General features: G+C 38.0%; 2 protein-coding genes across 2 annotated transcripts in view; both read right to left on the minus strand.

Moving 5' to 3' along the window:
* The window catches only part of LOC134816726 (arginine and glutamate-rich protein 1-A-like), a 1,122,901-nt gene that overhangs the window by 625,083 nt on the left and 479,864 nt on the right, over positions 1 to 17,954 (minus strand). The window lies entirely within an intron of this gene.
* On the minus strand, positions 13,630 to 15,907 carry LOC134816608 (histone H3.3A). Its single transcript, XM_063825537.1, has 3 exons — positions 15,608 to 15,907; positions 15,240 to 15,393; positions 13,630 to 14,226 (listed from the first exon to the last, which is right to left on the minus strand). Exons 1-3 carry the CDS (start codon positions 15,733 to 15,735, stop codon positions 14,098 to 14,100), a joined length of 411 nt encoding a protein of 136 aa, XP_063681607.1. The 5' UTR covers positions 15,736 to 15,907; the 3' UTR covers positions 13,630 to 14,097.

A 17,954-nucleotide genomic window follows, 5' to 3' on the forward strand; every position in this document is an offset into this window, starting at 1 on the left:
CGGGATATAATATGCTTAAATATGTTAACTTGTCAATGTGGAGGCTTTTGGCGTGAGGACAAAGTAAAAGCCGCCAATTTGCCGTTGAGTTCAGCCAAACAAGTTACGCCAAACAAATATATTTTAAGGACACGTTTTTTTTTAAGTGTGGTGAGTTGCTGATTTCACCTTTTTCAAAGTAGAGTGCACAAAATGAGGAAAAAGTCGCAGTGCTTTTTAAAGTGCAACCATAAATTTGCTCATAAGATGAAGTGAAAATATTCAGTAGTTGTGATTTGAAAAAACGAAGTGCCAGGCTCAAGCAGAATATGACTTATGAGCAATTAAACTGAGTGCCAAAAATCAGCAAACCATTTTAACCTCCAATTGACTAATTCCATAGATTTCGCCATATTTTACTCAAATATTGTTCACATTACACTAGTAGATTGGAGTGAGTAACTGTTTTCAGCATTTTAGTCATTATTAGCAATTCCAGTAAGTGACAGAAGTCAGTAAAAAGTCTTTTTTATATCTGAATACGACTGCTCTATTGATGGTTCTTGTCAAAATATTAAAAAGATCAAGGCATAACTGTGTTTTTTTCTGGATAAGACAATGATTGGTTGTGTCTTTAAACTAATTCCTACATGTTTATGTGCCAGCCATCAGCAAAAAGTCACTCATGTATCAGCTTGAAATTTAATTTTTTCTAATTGATGAAATAAGTATCGAAATTTCAGTTCTCTTGTTCAGTCACCATATTGACTTTTAGATTGAAGGTGCCATTAATCAGTTAAAAGAAGGCTTGAACTCTTTACTGCTTACACTCAATTATGTCCCGAGTGCCCAAATTCAGCATATCAGTCATATAGATAAATGATGTAAAAAGACAAAAATTGTCTATTTCTTGATCCATGGGTGTACTAGTGTTAGTTTAAGCATCTATTTCGAAAAGTAATGTGTTCATAAAGGGGTCAAAAACAGATAATAATATGAGAGTGCCACTAATCAGCTGTAGTGACTGCTGCAGCCAACGTGGGAATTACCAATTATTATAAGTCAATATCAGCATTATTAATCATCTCAAACCACCGAATTGTTTATGTTGCAGATACAAATCTTAGTTTAGTTACATCCTGAAAATTTGAACAGCATATGTGTCCTGAAAATCAGTAAAAAGTGACTTATTTGACAGAAATAGTCATTCTTACTGCTAAATGGCACTCTTTTTAGTTCAGAATATTGTTTGAGGGAGCGGTGTGCCTTTTTTCGTTTAATGTGGCACAATTTTGTTGCACTGTGTGCCATTAATCAGCTTAAAATGACTTCTTTTTCTAGGCATATACCAATGGTAAATCACATAAAATTTTTGCTTTGTAAGCAGTGTTGTGATAACCTGCTATAACTAACTTAAAACTGGCACAATGAACTTCAAACATCAATAGTATGTACAAAATTTCCATGATGAACATAATATTGTTGTCAGAAATCTACTTTATCGTGCCAATAATCAGCAAAAAGTCATTTCTATGAAGATTACAAGCTAAAAATATTATTTATAAAATGACTTTTTGCTGAATTAGAACACACAATATCGTAAAATTTTGTGAAGAATCATCTTGATGAACCTGCCTATGCTGTTAGACAACAATTGTATAGTGCCAATATTCAGCAAAGAGTCATTTCTTTTAAATTTTTAATCGTGATGAATTTGACCTAAAAATGACTTTTTACTGAAAACTGACACACTTTTAATTTGATTTTCGAACAGAATGCTGTTGAGCAGACTTAATCTCGACAGTATGATTGAAAAACGTTATAATTTGTTGCTGTCTAGCTACTACAATGTAAAAAAATCAATTGTAATTTTGTGAGTGAATTTTTACTGAATACAGGCACACAATATGTTTTTCCTAGGTTACATTATTTCAGACCAACGTTTATTGAAAGTTGTTACAGTTCATTCACAAGCTGATCAAAAGTATGGGCCTTGTACAACCCCTTCGACCAAACTAGAAATTTTTCCAAACAAATGACTTTTTGCTTATTTTGAGCACAGTTCAAGTATTCCTACCAAAATCCAAATATTCTTTGAATAATTCTGAGACATAATCTGAATTTTGAACAGAAAAGTCGCAAAATTCAGTTTTTTATGGGCGTTTTCAACATTATAGTCCAAAATGCTGAAAACTGGCACTGCCTTGGTACTATATTATGACATATTAACTAAGTAATGGATTTTCCTTACAGGGGCAGTTAAGATTGAAGGCATATCTGTGCAACACTTTCTAGTCACTAGTCATTTCACTTACACTGTCAAAAGTGTCATGGCACTCAAAGTCATTTTCACCACACTTAAAAAAAAACGTGTCCTTAAGTTTAACTCAACAATGAGTTGAAGAGGTAGTTTGCAAATGTTCAACAAAAAAGTTTTGTGAAACTGTAAAACATCTTATCTGAAGTTGAACAGCTGGACAAAGAAATCATTTCCACTAAATCTAAAATCACTCCAAGAATTTTGAACATTTTTACGAAGGGCCCTGAGGATATGAAATTGAAAATAGTTTAATTATAATCCCATGACACATAAATAATTATAATAGGATTAAAACGCTTCCCTGAGAAATAATCTGCAAACAAATTTGTTGGTCACTTGTCAGGCTAGTTAAACATGAAAATGATTGTTTATGTAATGTAGAAGATTCTGAATGAACTATCAAAATCTCACTATCAGATCTAATTATGTGCTAACTGCTGCTCATTCATATCGAATTATCTTAACATCATCTTTAAGTTTATTTAACAAATCACCCAGTAACTCATGCTCTAAAAGTGTTTCTCTTCTTGGTGTAAACAATATAACGGAACAATAAACTCTAGCTCTGGACATCAGAAGTTGAAGGGGCGCTTTATCCTGGAGGTTAGGTCAATGATCCTTAATCACAACGACTGCTGGGTACTCAGCCGAGTAGCAGTAGTACCCTTCACAGAATTCTATCCTGTTCTTGGTGGTGCGAGGTTGCTCTTCTACTCTCTGTGATAACATCGGAAATGTTTCTTTTGACATGTTGGTCATGTGAAGCTGGTGAACTAGACCAATATCAAAGCTACATGATCCATCTCAATCTGTGTTAAGCAATTTGTTTAGTTCTTTTGTCGTGATTCTATCAATCAGACTCATGTCGTTCCGATCAACTTTCTTTTCAATGACGTGCAAGGTAGTCCGTGGTCCGTGAATGATGTGCCCTGGCTTTAGTAATGGAAATACAATATCTATATCTCTAATTTCCGTCTTTGGAATGCACTCAACTAACTGTTCCCTTATCTTTGATAAAATACCAGCTAAATCGCAAGTATTTCTCAAATTATGCGATAAAGTATCGCGATTTTCCGGGGGCATCTGCAGTGTAAACGGCTGGGAATAAAAAGGGTCCTTATTAGCATTTGCTACGGTTATCTGGGTCAAGTCACAAGCGATCCAGACCCAGTTAGTCGTGGATAATTCTTTAAATCTCTTAAACATGTACTCAGCCGATTGGAGGAAATAAAATGATATAACTGTCCTTGAATATCATCAACAAACACGTGCGTGTTACTGCAAATCAGTTTGACCAACACGTCTCCAAATGATTTCGTCTGTTGAGATAATTCCGATAGAGGATCGGATGATATTGTATCTGTGAGAATCAACAAAATTACCGTATATGGTCTCCGGATAAGGTTATGGAACTGCAAACCGGAGAAATATCCGAAGAAATATTAGTTGACGATCTCCGTCTAATAATTTGGCATAATATCCGCTATGGAACTGGGGGTTATAATTTTAAATCTGGCACCTTATACAGTTATTATTATTATAGTTCATAATTTTGGTTCCCATTCATTTGCAAATAAGGGGCCTAAGGGCCGTATTTACCAACCTTTAGGTCATACTTAAACAGCAGTTTAAGGATGAGGTCGCACTTAAAAAGGAGTTTAAGTGGCAACTCTACAAATGGTATTCACGAAATTCTCTTTTAAGCAGAGTTGAAAAATACGTATTTAACGTATTTTATAAAATATCAAAAAAACGTTAAATACGGCGTATTTTATTTTCGCTGAATAAAATTCGTTAAAATACGTTACAAGTGATTTTGTAGCATTAAGAGCTCCAATGAAATAATAAGTACTATTTCTAATTATACAAGTTAAAAGTTTGATTAAAACTCGCGTAGCTCTGTAGTTTATCACCTCGCGTATGATTTAAGGGAACTGTGCACGTGCTAAAGGATAAGGCCATAAAGCTAGTAGGCATTAATGCCAACCTTCGACTTATCCAAAACATAGAGAAATTTGATTTCAATGATGATTACGATTCATTTGGGTAATTGTGTTCTTAATTGTGTATTTATTGAAACTTTTTTACGGACGATTTTCTACACAAATATGAATATTTTTCTGCGTTCAATTCCAAAAGTAAATTCCAATCCCGTTCAAGGGAACAAAATAAATGAAATTGAACCGTAATGACGATGTGTCTGAAAAAATTGCGAACGAAAGACATAACTTATTAAGTTTTTGAATGCAATTACGAAAAAAATAGGCAAACGTATTTTAACGTATTTTTGACGTATTTTATTTCTAAGCAAAAAAACGTTAAATACGGCGTATTTAAAAAATTATCTCACGTATTTTTCAACTCTGCTTTTAAGTGTCACCCTTAATTTTTAAGTGTCACACTTAAAATCCCTCAAAATTGGTATTTACCAAATCGAGTCATACTTAAGTTCGTACTTAAACTCACACTTAAAACGACTATTTTTAAGGTACACCTATGTCACCCTTAATCTACAGACCTCATACTTAAAGTTTAAAATCTGTTACATATGTAACAGTTATATTCTAAAATATATTATAGTTGGTTATGATTAGCGGTTATATTATAGCTGTCATATTAGAGCTAAACGTATTGATTTTGACTCATTTATAATTAAGATCTCTACTCATTTAACGGTTAATTATGTACTTGCACCGTGTGAAAAACACTAGCGTTTCAAGAGTAAAAATAGAGTAAATATTGAAGTGAAAGTAAAATATTCATAATAAAATCAGCTATGTTTTCACCCTCAAGCTCGGCGGGAAGGCCACCTGAAAATGGTAATCGGGATGAGGTTGGCACCAAATTGACTGTAAGGCCCTTCAAAATCTCCATCCACAGTTCATGCCTTTCTGACATCTGTATTTGCTGCGTGGTCAGCATCCCCATTCTCGCTTAATGTATCTCTTCTGCCCGCTCCTGGTACGCCTCTTCTGTTGTTGTCCTCTTACAGTTAAACTTAAGGTGAGATGACGAGGCAGGAAAATTCTTTACCTCGTTCTTCACTCCCAACGAGGGTTTTTTCTTTGAGCTTGCTGAATGTCGCCACAAGAGATCTGCAAAGCCGTTGCGCCACAGAGAGCTGCTGTACCGGGCTCAATGGGGAATTGGTTTGTTTCCTGTACTGAGAAAGTAGGGGCTCTACGGCTTGGAGGATGAGAAGAAAACCTTCTATCTTGACTCGAAATCGGTAGTAAAAATCTATGTCATCTTATGCCTCCAGTAGGTTAAATCGGTCTCTTAGTGAGACAGGCCTGCGCTGAATAACTCTAGATTCTACCCGCTGCCGTTGTGGGTTTAACAAGTCGTCGTACTCAATACTCATTCATTATTCAAATTTACTAAAGGAGCAAACAAAACAGACAAACGGATTTCGATCAGAAACATATTACAGCAACTCGCAAACATTGGTTTACCTCCTGATAGCTTTGTGCTAACAGCTCTCCTGATAATTAATAAAATTTGTTAATCTTGCTCTCTATTTAATCTCTCAGCAGTCTATTTTCCCCTAATTACCTCCTGATACTCATCATGTTCTTATACAATACATTACAATACATCTAATTCTGCACTTAAAGTGTCAGTTCAGTGATAAAATTTTGGTGAATAACAATTTTAGTTAAAGGTTGACCTCCCACTTAGAGCATAAGTGGGAGGTCAACCTATAAATTAAAGTACGAGCTATTTCCAGTTGGTAAATACGAATTTCGATTAAGGTCCAACTTTTTAAGTGTCACTTTAACGTGATACTTAAAATTCTTCCTTTAAGGTCGTACTTTAAGCAAATTTGGTAAATACGGCCCTTAGGCTTTAAGTTTACTAGCAGGAACCCGTATAACCCTAAAATGGTGTCAAGGCTCTAGAGACTAAAATAATCACAATGCTGGCAAGCATAACCGTTGCCCTTATATTCACAACACTATGTACCCCCTATACTATTATATCCCCTTTATTGTTTTCCAGGCATTAAGACTCATCGAAAGTAGTTCAGCAGGTATATTTAAGTTGAAAACATTCTAATTCAATGTTAAAGATGACAGGAATAAGAAATAGTTATGTGGAGGTTTTTAAGAAATTTGCGCAAAATACGCGCCAGCATGTTATACGAAATTAGGTAAAAAACCCAAAATCGCCATATTCAGGTGCCTTAAAAACCATGTTAAAATCGAGTTAGAGATCTGCAACTTTGCAGAGCGTCTAGACCTTGTCCAAATCGACTGTAAAAAAAATTTCATGTTGCAGGAGTATCGGGAAGTGCGTTTTCTGGAACCCCTGTTTTACAACAGATTGTCGTGAAGCTATCAACTTAATAACACCAGAATGTGTGTGTGTCTGTGTGTGTGTCTGTGTGTGTGTCTGTGTGTAATTTCCGAACGGTTATACAAAAAAAACGGTAATAGTTACGGGACTGGTTTTTTCGGTATAGTGCCGACAAAACTCTGACGAAGCCAATAAGCAAATTTTATAAAAATCGGCCGGTGGTAAGTGGTTTAATTGATGGTTTTGTACCACAAAATATGTTACATAAAATGGCTTGAGAAGAACGGCAAGAGTTACGGGGCTAGCTCTCTCTCTCTCTGCATATGTAGCGTATATATTACATGGCGTATATATTACATGGTCATATAATACTATAAACTTATTAGGGGAGGGAGTGCTCAAACGGTCTGTTTGGACTGTAGAGAGAGTTCATACTTTCATACGACAATGTAATGCATGTTCACAAATATGATAGGCTGGTGTGGTGCATGGTGTTAAGGGTTAATTTCTATTGATTATTGATTAAGAATTTCTATCTTTTAAGCATACTATTGGATACGTGAGGGCACTCCGAATAGCATTGCTCGCCTAATCCGGGTTTTGACTCAGCGGGTAATTACTCCTACCCTTTTTAACTGCGGCAGTGAAATCCCGGCCGTAGGCCGGGTTACACTAGTATATATATATAATATGTATAGACGCTTTTGCAGTAAATTGTAGCCTACATTTAAGTGTCCGTAGATTCAAAAGTATAAAAGATACAGTCATTTCGAACCACAGGTTTTAAAGATAATTGTTTATACTTTAGTTTACATTATATCGAAAAATAATTTATCGTCATCATCATCACTTGATGACGTCATCAATTTAAGTGTTTTTAAAACTTGATTTTTGACAAAATAACAACTTTTCAAATCGATTTTAAAGCATTAAGGAGTAATTTTATTCAAAATCTGAGGATATTTTCACCTTAGATAATTGTTCAAGCATTCTGAAAATCTACCGGAAAGTTTTCCTACCTTGCTCCTTCATAAAGATATTCGCTATTGAAGTTTGTGCTTTTTTGAAGAATAATTTTATAAAAACACAAAAGTTGTGAATTAGTATTCTCTGGTGTTGGGCCATCCCTTGGGTTGTGGAGCTCAATTTTGCTTCCTAAAGGTCTAAATTGTGTTATAGGCTAGTTTTAAAGTTAAAAATCGAAAAGTTGCACACGTGGGGACACGCCCAAATTCATTTAAAATAGCTAAAATCACTAAAAATTGTTATTTTCACGATTTTTACCAACTTTGGAGTCCCGTTGTGATCCAAGTTCTTTTTGAAATCTTCTGAAACTTTTCATGCTTATCAAACTATATATTAAATAACACTATGCCAAAATTTATGGTGATTCAATATTTTATGCGCACGCAACGTCCGCTCAAAGTTTGCACGTGCGAAAGGTGAGAATTTTGCTCATTCGTGATTTCGAATATATTCTGCTTTCCCACGATATTAAAATGGCATTATATATGAATTTAATGCCAACTTGAATGAGTAAAAAGTGCTATATTCAGTCTGTTATTGACAGATATGCCTACCTAAACACAAGGAAACGTTTTCAAAGGTAAAATTTCGAAATCGTTGAAATTACCTCCTTATTAAGTTTCGACTGTGTAAATTATCCTGACATTATAATCAAAAAGAGATGATATTTGACCAAAACCCATAATCATGGGTAGAGTGAACCGCTGCCAGTGTCTCTCTTTTCCAAACAAAAGAAAATGATATTAATTTGAGGAACCGTCCGCAAATGCAAATTGATACCGAGAATGAAATCGGTCGCTCGCTTTTCCCATTCATTCACGGCTTACGTATTGTAATAAAGCTTATTGAATGGGAAAAGCGAGCGACCGATTTCATTCTCGGTATCAATTTGCATTTGCGGACGGTTCCTCAAATTAATATCATTTTCTTTTGTTTGGAAAAGAGAGACACTGGCAGCGGTTCACTCTACCCATGATTATGGGTTTTGGTCAAATTATTACCTATTTAATTCGCGTTTTTGACACCACTTGGGGGTTAAGTTTATTGTAGGTTTATAACCTACTATTATTGGTTTATGGGCAAAAATTTCATCCAATCTGTCAAATTTGTGTTCAGAAAATTTCATATTATTATTTGAACATGGGACAGGATTTTGAAAATACAACTTTTCGTTTTGTTAAGCTTTCTGCTGTGGGCTTCCTCCGACCGAAATCAAACTTCCAGTTGTAGGTTTATAACCTACCAGGACGCGCGCCGAGTTGGACTCGTCGACGGTCCAATATATGGAACAGATATTTTACGAGTATATTTTACGAGTATCACCCGTTAAACTTCCAGCACCTAAATCGTGTCATTTGGCATCTATAGTTGACTTACTAATTGGTTGCGGGTGAAAAATGAGTCAAAACTGTAAAATTTCGGTCCAGGAAATTTCATCTTCAAAAACTGAAAATGGGACAGAGATTGGGACAATATGATTTTGCAATTTTATTCGGGATTATAACTCCCAGTACCTCTATTTGGTTTCATACCATCATCAATTAACTGACTAATTGGTTTCTGGGCAAAAGTTTCATCCAATCTGTCGAATTTGTGTTCAGAAAATTTCATATTTGAAAATGGGACAGGATTTTGAGAATACAACTTTTTGTTTTGTTAAGGCTAAGCTTTCTGCTGTGGGCTTCCTCCGACCGAAATCAAACTTCCAGCACCTAAATTGTGTCATTTGGCATCTTTAGTTGACTTACTAATTGGTTGTGGGTGAAAAAATGAGTCAAAACTGTAAAATTTCGGTCCAGGAAATTTTATCTTCAAAAACTGAAAATGGGACAGAGATTGGGACAATTGACAATATGATTTTGCAATTTTATTCGGGATTTTGACATGACTCCCAGTACTGAGTACCTCAATTTGGTTTCATACCATTATCAATTAACTAACTAAGTAAGGGGCTATCTACTAAGCACGTCACGTTCAGCAAATAGGGAGGGGGTGCTTTTGGAATTTCGGAACAATCCGGACAGGGGTTGTCCATTGTTAATTGTGAATGGACTAGCCCGGCGCGCGCTACGTTTCGTAGCACTTGCCTCGGGCCATTTCGAGACAACATTTCGAGATAACATTTTTTAACAGGTGATACTCGTCGACGAGTCCAACTCGGCGCGCGTCCTGTGTCCTGGTAGGTTATAAACCTACAACCACTGGGCCTCGCCGCGCCGAGCTGCGAAGGATTGACGTCGTGAATCAAGCGGACGTCGTAAATAAAATTTAAATGGCTCATAAGTGCCAAGACGCGCGCCGAGTTGGACTTGTACTTGTCGACGGTCATATTTGGAACAAATATTTTATGAGTATCACCCGTTAAAGGCCGCTCCTACTACATACTAAATCGCTCGCCTAAATTTTAAGAAAATTCTTGTGAAAAGGCCCTTTGGGTATGAAGTTGATCTGAATCAGTGTATTTTGGACGCTGATTCCGAATCACTCCCATGAGTATGACGTAGGGTAGAAATGCTTCCCTGGAGAGTTATGGGCAAAAAACCGTTTTGGTCACGTGACATGCTAGTAAAACGTGAATTCGATTGTTAAGGGCGCGGGTTAGGGTTAGAGTTGTGGTAAGGTTTATGGATAGCTTCGGGGTAATGGTTAGGGTTCTGGGTTAGGGTTGGGATTAGGGTTTATTGTTTATGTAAAACCGTTTTGTACGCGTACGGCTGCAAAACCATAAAAACCAAAGTCACGTGAAATTTTTGGGCGAGCGAATTAGTTAAAGCCGTTAAGGGCTTTATATACTACTATGATCTGTGGCTTTATATATTACTATAATCTGTGGAATGATATGAATGATCGACCGGCGACCACCTAAATATTAATTATTCAAGACGTGGAGCATTTCCACCATGTTTATTTTTCACTCCATTGTTCATTAAACTTCAATTCCCTGCCCTGTTAATTATATTGAACTAACCCAGACATTATTACAATTACATAATCAATATTACTCACCGAAAGGTCCTTTCTTTTTATCACGTCCTTCTATCAAGAGTGCCTGTGTCGAGTGTTTTCGTTTCCTTCCCATAGCTATGCCTATTATATAATACTATTAGTATTGATTGTTGATAGTTTCGTGATCTTATTCTCAAGTGAAGTGCAAGTGCTAACTTGTAATTAAATGGCGTCAAATCATGTGAAACTGAATGGGGTGGAGGCAGGGATTACTTTACTTAGCTGTTAGTGTTAGCAGTACGCAAATCCTTGTGCGCGGCGCTCTTTTATGTTTAGTATTTTCAAACTTCCTGAACTATACGTACACAAATACTTACATGGTTACACAGCTAGTACACATTATGTTACAGTTAATGGTTAATGTAATTGTTGCTCTAACCAGAGCCCTCTCGCTTGCAGTAGCGCGCGACCGCCGGAGGCGGCAAAGATCCTACTTGTGAAACAAGCGCGTCACGCAGTACGCGTAGGCACATTGATTCACGATGTCAATCCTTCGCATCTCGCCGATCTGCATGTGGTTGCGAGAAGCATTATTGGATGCGCGCGCGCGACCCAGTAGTGCATCGCGCTACAAGTAGGCACATGGCTATGTGAAATGTAATTGTAGGAGTGATACTGATACAAATATATTGCTCTTGAGTCGCTAAACCCTAAATAAACATGTGATATAATTTAATTCCGATAGCAACAATTTTTGTGGTTTTGAATAACAAATAACCATATTAGTAGAGGCTCTTACGGGCAAAAAGACGTGTTTTCTGCTACGAGTTTAGAGACCTAACCGCTAATTGGACACAATAGTATGATGTCTAAGGATCGATAATATGTTAAGAAGTATAAATTTGGCCTTATTAGTCACGTGCTATACCAATGCGCGTTATTAACTTTGACAGTCTATTACTCTAAGGCAACTAGAGTAATTATATTCATATTTTGTCAGCAATAAGATCACATTATTTTCTATTTGGTGTGAAAATATGAGCTAGAACGGACATAATCTCGCTGAGTTATAGCTGTTTGAAATTTATGATGAACGCGCGGGTGCCAATTGATAACAACTAAATGCTTTTGCGCGTAGTGCGCGTCGAAAATTTGTTAAAAACGCTTGCGGAGTGACAATATTTAAACTTCGATAAAGTATATGAAGTGGGTACTTCTCGGAAAGGAAAAATTTAGGCAAACACGATGTGACTATTTTTGGGTTGATTTAATACAACTGCAAAAAATTATTCAAACTTCAAGCAAAAAAGTCAACATTTTTACCACTTTTTTGGATTTTTACCTCAGAACAAATAGAGGGATTTGTTTTATTTTTATACAATCTTGTGCGGCTGTCTTTTAACTATCTTCATGCAAGTTTTGCCGACATGCCAACAAAATTGACTTGCTCAAAATATCAAAAAACATGGTTTTTTGGCCTATTTTTGGCCCAAAAATCGGTTTTTTGCAATTTTACCCCAGAACAATCAATCCAATCATCTTGAAACCACTTTTAATCGATTCTACGGTCAAAAATACGTCTAGTAAGGTGTATCTGGGGTCCCTAACGTTTCAACCAGACAATGCCCGTAAGAGCCTCTACTATATGAGTTGCGATAGTATATTACGTTACGACATTGGCTATCAGTATCGTGTGATTAAGGTTCAGTACAGGGCAGAAGTCAGAACAAAACGGTCATAGTTCAACTTCATAGTTTGGTTACCTGGCACGCCAGTTAAGTCACTGTGCGCGGCGCTCTTTTCAAGCTTCATAAACGGGATAAGACATATGAGAGAAGCGAGAAATAGACTCTGACTAGAAAGCTAAATAACGGTCATCCCATAAATAAAAACCTTATACCCGTAACGGCTGGCAGACACGCTAAAGGTGCAAAGTGCTTTTTTTAAACAGCCGGTTTGAGCTGGCGCGCGACATTGACAATTGAGTTGCACGCGTGAACAGTGAACCATTCCAATCTTCAACATGAGCAAGCACGTGACACAATTCAGCCAATCAGAGGACAAGAATCCGCAAAGTAAAGTTAAAGTTGCAAACTTTTATTCGGCCAAAATAAGACTTTTCTAAATAACTCAAACCTTGTAGCGCGATGCACTACTGGGTCGCGCGCGCATCAAATAATGCTTCTCGCAACCACACTTCGGTAGATCGGCGAGATGCACCACTGTGCCTCACCGAGCTGCGAAGGATTGACATCGTGAATCAAACTCAAACCTAGTACGATGTCCCAAATTTTACTTCTGGGGAGCTATTGTATCACGTTGTGACTTGTGACCCCCACTGTTGTTTCACTAAGTGTATCTATTTTATTCCAGTTCCCCTCTAGTAGTAATAAGTATCGTGGCCACGATACAGCCGCGCACTCGTTGTCATACGGTGTGTGACCCGCCGCGCACGAGTGCGCGGCTCCCCCTGTATCGTAGAAACTCTAGTGAAGCGATAGGCGCTGCAAGTGCAGGTCTACAACGTATGTCAAGGATCTATTTGCTATTATAAATTTATAGTATGTGGTATTACCAATTACTGATTACTTTAGTTTCAAGAGACGAACATTTTGAAAAAACCGGAAGTGTCCATTTATTTAAAGTGTAAAGAAAGACACTCGTGCGCGGCGGGTTTACAATTACAATGTACAAGTACAACGAGGCCAAGTATATACAACAATGGAACCATTTCAATGCCGCAATGGTAGCCAAATCGTCGTTTGAATGTGGGACAGTTTTGAAAAACTTATATTATGACTTAACTGTAGTACTAGCAAAACTGCGCGTTTTTGCCGGTGTACCTCTAAATTCACTGAAGTTGTTTAATTTTAGGGGGAGGGGACACTAAAAGGGGAGGGGGCGCTTTTCCGGCGGGGGACGCCACTGACTGAACACTGAAGACGAAAATATGGCATTTATGGTAAACTTAATTTTAAGCATATATCGGGAGGAGGTTCAGACGTTTGAAACCTTGTTCTATTCCAAACACTGTCCACAGAAAAGATAAACCCGTGACATTAAACTTGGAATACATTCAAATATGAATAAATAAAATTAAAAACAGAAATACACTGTCTTTGATCAGAGAAAAACATAACTGATTTCAGAAATACGGCTACAGGATATGCAATAAAACCGAATAAGACCTACTGACCCGAGATGCATTTACTAATGTAAAAACAAGAATATGTGGAACTAAATTGCTTTCGACAGTATATCAAAGCACACTGACTAATAAATTATAGGTTGTGATAATTTTCAAGATTCCTACTCCCATTCAAGAATTGCTAGTGGTTGTTCGACTAACAAATACACAAAATCTTTACAAAATTACAGCCTCCCGACAAAATAACAATTACTGAGATGGTCATTTTTATAAGTCACGGTTGAATTGATCCGCGGTGAGTTCAAGTCAGATCAATTTTGTAAATACAACCAACAGTCCCGCCATGGTATTCAAATATAAACTGATTAATTACGGCAGTTTAAGCTCGTTCTCCACGAATTCTTCTGGCGAGCTGAATGTCTTTGGGCATGATAGTGACTCTCTTGGCGTGGATGGCGCACAGGTTGGTATCTTCGAACAATCCAACGAGGTAAGCTTCACTGGCCTCCTGAAGAAAACTTTATGTTAAAAAGAGGATTAATTTAAATATGATTATATCACATTCTCACGTAATATGTTTGAAGTCATCACCTTTCTGCCAGAGTTCGTTCACACCATTGGAAATATCATCTCATGTATAATGATCCTAACTGTGACTTTATTGACTGAGCTAAAATCAATCATGATATAACATGGTAAATTTAGTTATAAATCTGAAGAATTTTCATAACTATGATCGGTCCTGATCAACATATTTTTATCCCTTGTACGGAGCCCGGAGGGAAAATAACTTGCTAAAATGATAGTTAAAGAATGATCATGTGCATGGCCTCCCCGCTCCACCTACCTTTAACTAACATGTCAGAGGTGAATGGAGCGAGTGAGGTACGCGTACGGATAGCCCTACAAATTATATTTTATATCGATTACCACAGCCGAACTTAGTTGTATTCTTCTCTACCAGCAGGCAGCAACCAGGTAAATATATCCAATATCCGTACATCATTACTGGTTACATTAGATTAGACACTTCTGAGTTTCACAACTATATATATATATACACTGCACTGTATACTAGCAAAGTAGCAAAATCGTGCTTTGAATTTTAAGAATTTTTACCATTTCTATAGCTGCCGTAGACCTCCTACTTATACGCCATATTTATGTAAATTATGTCTCACATGAATATTATGACAATTTTGAATACCCGACACCATCATTGGTGAATAGCGGATATTCCCAGAAAAATTTGTCCCTGTCGTACCAGTCCACATTCAAGAAGGAAATGCTGTAGATTCGGGGTAGATATCTAGCGGGCAGAAAATTTGTTTCCCGAAGAGAGCTGGGGTAAAATTGCTGGGGTAAAATTGGAGATCCTGCCGGAGCTTCGCCTAATCCCAAATATGAATCGCAGCTGTAGCTCAGGAATCGAAAAGGGGTTTATTGCTCAATAGACAATATGTCAAGAGTTTCATAGTATTAGTCAGAACATATAAAATAAACCAAAGCTGAAAATCTAACCTGAAGAGCTCCAATAGCAGCACTCTGGAATCTGAGATCGGTTTTGAAGTCCTGAGCGATCTCACGGACCAATCTCTGGAAGGGGAGTTTTCTGACGAGCAATTCTGTGCTCTTCTGATATCTTCTGATTTCCCTCAGAGCGACTGTTCCAGGCCTGCAAACGAAAATTGGTCAAGAAATGAGAAAATCATACATTAGAGCCGGGTCCTTGGAGCAGGAAACTTCTGCTAAATTGGGTGGGGCCAGGCCCAGTCAAATTTTCTTGTAATACAAAAATAACCCATCAATCTAAGCAAAGTTACGGCTAGACCGGAAAGCGGGCATCGAACGAGAAATTATGCAGAAATGTATGAGCCATTCGTTCACACCTGTATCGATGGGGCTTTTTGACTCCTCCAGTGGATGGGGCACTTTTCCTGGCTGCCTTGGTTGCCAACTGTTTCCTTGGGGCTTTTCCTCCGGTGGATTTACGGGCGGTTTGCTTGGTACGGGCCATACTTCTCTACAACAAAGAAAACAACGTACGTTACGGGCGGACAATGAATGAGCAGTGTACGTATTACCATATACGGAGGCAAACATGCCTCGAGAATACGGTTCTGGACGCTGATTGGCTGGTGTGTATCCGCATGGTCGGCTGTGATTGGTCAGTGGAAATGCTGCTGTCCTCTGATTGGTCTGCGCTTTTGAATCTTATTGGACAAATTCAAGATAGAGCACTGTGCGCGCTGGACAAAATGTTCAGAAATGTTGCCCTGCAAACGGCCGCAATTCCCTGATAGATCGCATCGTCATGATAAATGTCCGCTTAATTCCCAATATTTCAAGCAAAACACTTGAAAATTGGCAGCCGTGGGCTTTGGGACAGTTCCCCCAGCCTATGAAAATTTGGGGAAAATTCATGAAAAAATGGTGAAAATATAGCCGATCTCCCTTGAACATAACTAAAAGCACTTTTCCTGGGCATTAGCGAATTTGTATGCTCACGACACGATTGTGACCTTGGTTCGGTGGATTTTGAAAAACTCGAGCTCATTCCAGATGGGCAATACAAAGAGCTAACTTTTGGTATCAAAAACATTTAAATCCGTGGTTCCATTCCGGAATGAGTTAATATTTTATGCCAAAAAACACAAAAATGCGACTAGGTCATGGCTGTGTATCTATTTATAGTAACACTGAGTTTGCAATATGCTTGGTATCGGTACAGAGCGACATTTTCTGAAGCTTTCTGAACAAATACATTCCTTACCAGCAGAAAAGCGGTTAGGGCAAAAAATCAGCCAAAAAATATGGTTATGACGTCATACCGACCCTGTATAGCGCGGCCGCTGCACACACACACACACACACACACACACACAATATTCAGAGCAATATGGCGGGTAATTATAGCAGTCACGTGGCGCGCTCGTGACGCATGACACACAACTAGCACATCGACAAGCACGTGCGAGTCGCGTGCACAGTTGCTGAAAGGGAGAGATGTACACGTGGGTGGATAATGAGTCATGTGACTGAATAGCGGATACACCGGCAGTACAGAGCGCTGTAAAGAGCGCAAAATATGCAGCTCTATTGCATCATCACTCACAGGGCAGCTCGTATTTCCATTTGGATTCTACCGCCTGGCATGGAACCAACACACAGACATCGAAACCCTGTACACTCTTTCGATTGTTTATAATTTAATGTGATAACTGATAATTGTATTTGCTTTCTGACTATTTAATCCGACAGGCACGATTACATCGAATACTCAAAGTCAAATAGAGGGACTGAGTGACACTTGATTTATGAAAGCTTTTCGTTCAACTAAGATGTCAACTTTGAACTTGGGGCAAGGTCCCTGCGTCGAATCGTCCCATGAAGTCCTGAAAGAGAGCTTTGTCATCGTGGATAAAATTCTGTGATGTCAACAAGCGTTAATTCAAAGCAGCTTGAACTTGGAAGATCGACAAGTTGTAAAAAGAGAACAACTTTTTAATTTGTTTATGGTTACCTGCAGCTGTATTACAAGTACTATACCGAGAACGTTTGCCTTTAAATCATTACAGCCAACTTACTATGCGGGTTTCCCTTTTGGCGATAACTAATAACTTGAACAGCAGTCTGGCAGTCAGACCTGTGATAGTTCCATATTACTGATAGTTGGATAATATCCGGTTGGACGAGACAAGGACAAATGAAACAGGAATGTTTCATTTGTCCTTGTCTCTTCCAACCGGATATTATCCAACTATCAGTATTTCAATCATGAGACTAATAAACAGCGAACTACTCCATCATTTGAAGTTTCATATTACTTTTATTAACATAACTTTTAGTTTATCTGTCACTGTCACTGTCAGCACTCAGCGGCTACCCTTTTGCCCTACTTTTCTTCATCTTGACGCTTTTCGATAATAACCCGTTCAAAATACAGTGACAGGAACAGAAAGAAGGGGAGGGACGGGGACAGGAAGACTAATTCTCCATGGTAACGTCAAGCTAGCCCGGCCCTACCAATAAACCATGATTTGTTAGGTCACAATGTATTCGTCCGCGCTGACTAAATAGGCAGTGAACCTGTGCAGTGAACCTGTGCAGTGAGCCTATGCAGTGTGCCTGTGCAGTGAGCCTGTGCAGTGAGCCTGTGCAGTGTGCACACGGGTTGATTTAAATATTCTGTGGAACTTTAATCTCCAAATTATCAGGCGACATTTTTTGAACCGG

This window comes from Bolinopsis microptera, chromosome 6, assembly GCF_026151205.1.
Source record: "Bolinopsis microptera isolate Bmic1 chromosome 6, MBARI_Bmic_1.0, whole genome shotgun sequence".
In the NCBI taxonomy this organism is placed as follows: Eukaryota; Metazoa; Ctenophora; class Tentaculata; order Lobata; family Bolinopsidae; genus Bolinopsis; species Bolinopsis microptera.

Bases quoted from the DNA above. Each gene is read 5' to 3' on its own strand.
- LOC134816608 (XM_063825537.1), bottom strand. From the start codon at position 15,735: ATGGCCCGTACCAAGCAAACCGCCCGTAAATCCACCGGAGGAAAAGCC. The intron at 15,394-15,607 runs GTGTGAACGAAT...TTTCGTTTGCAG, and splicing joins AAAAAGCCCCATCGATACAG to GCCTGGAACAGTCGCTCTGA. The intron at 14,227-15,239 runs GTTAGATTTTCA...AGTTTTCTTCAG, and splicing joins CTGCTATTGGAGCTCTTCAG to GAGGCCAGTGAAGCTTACCT.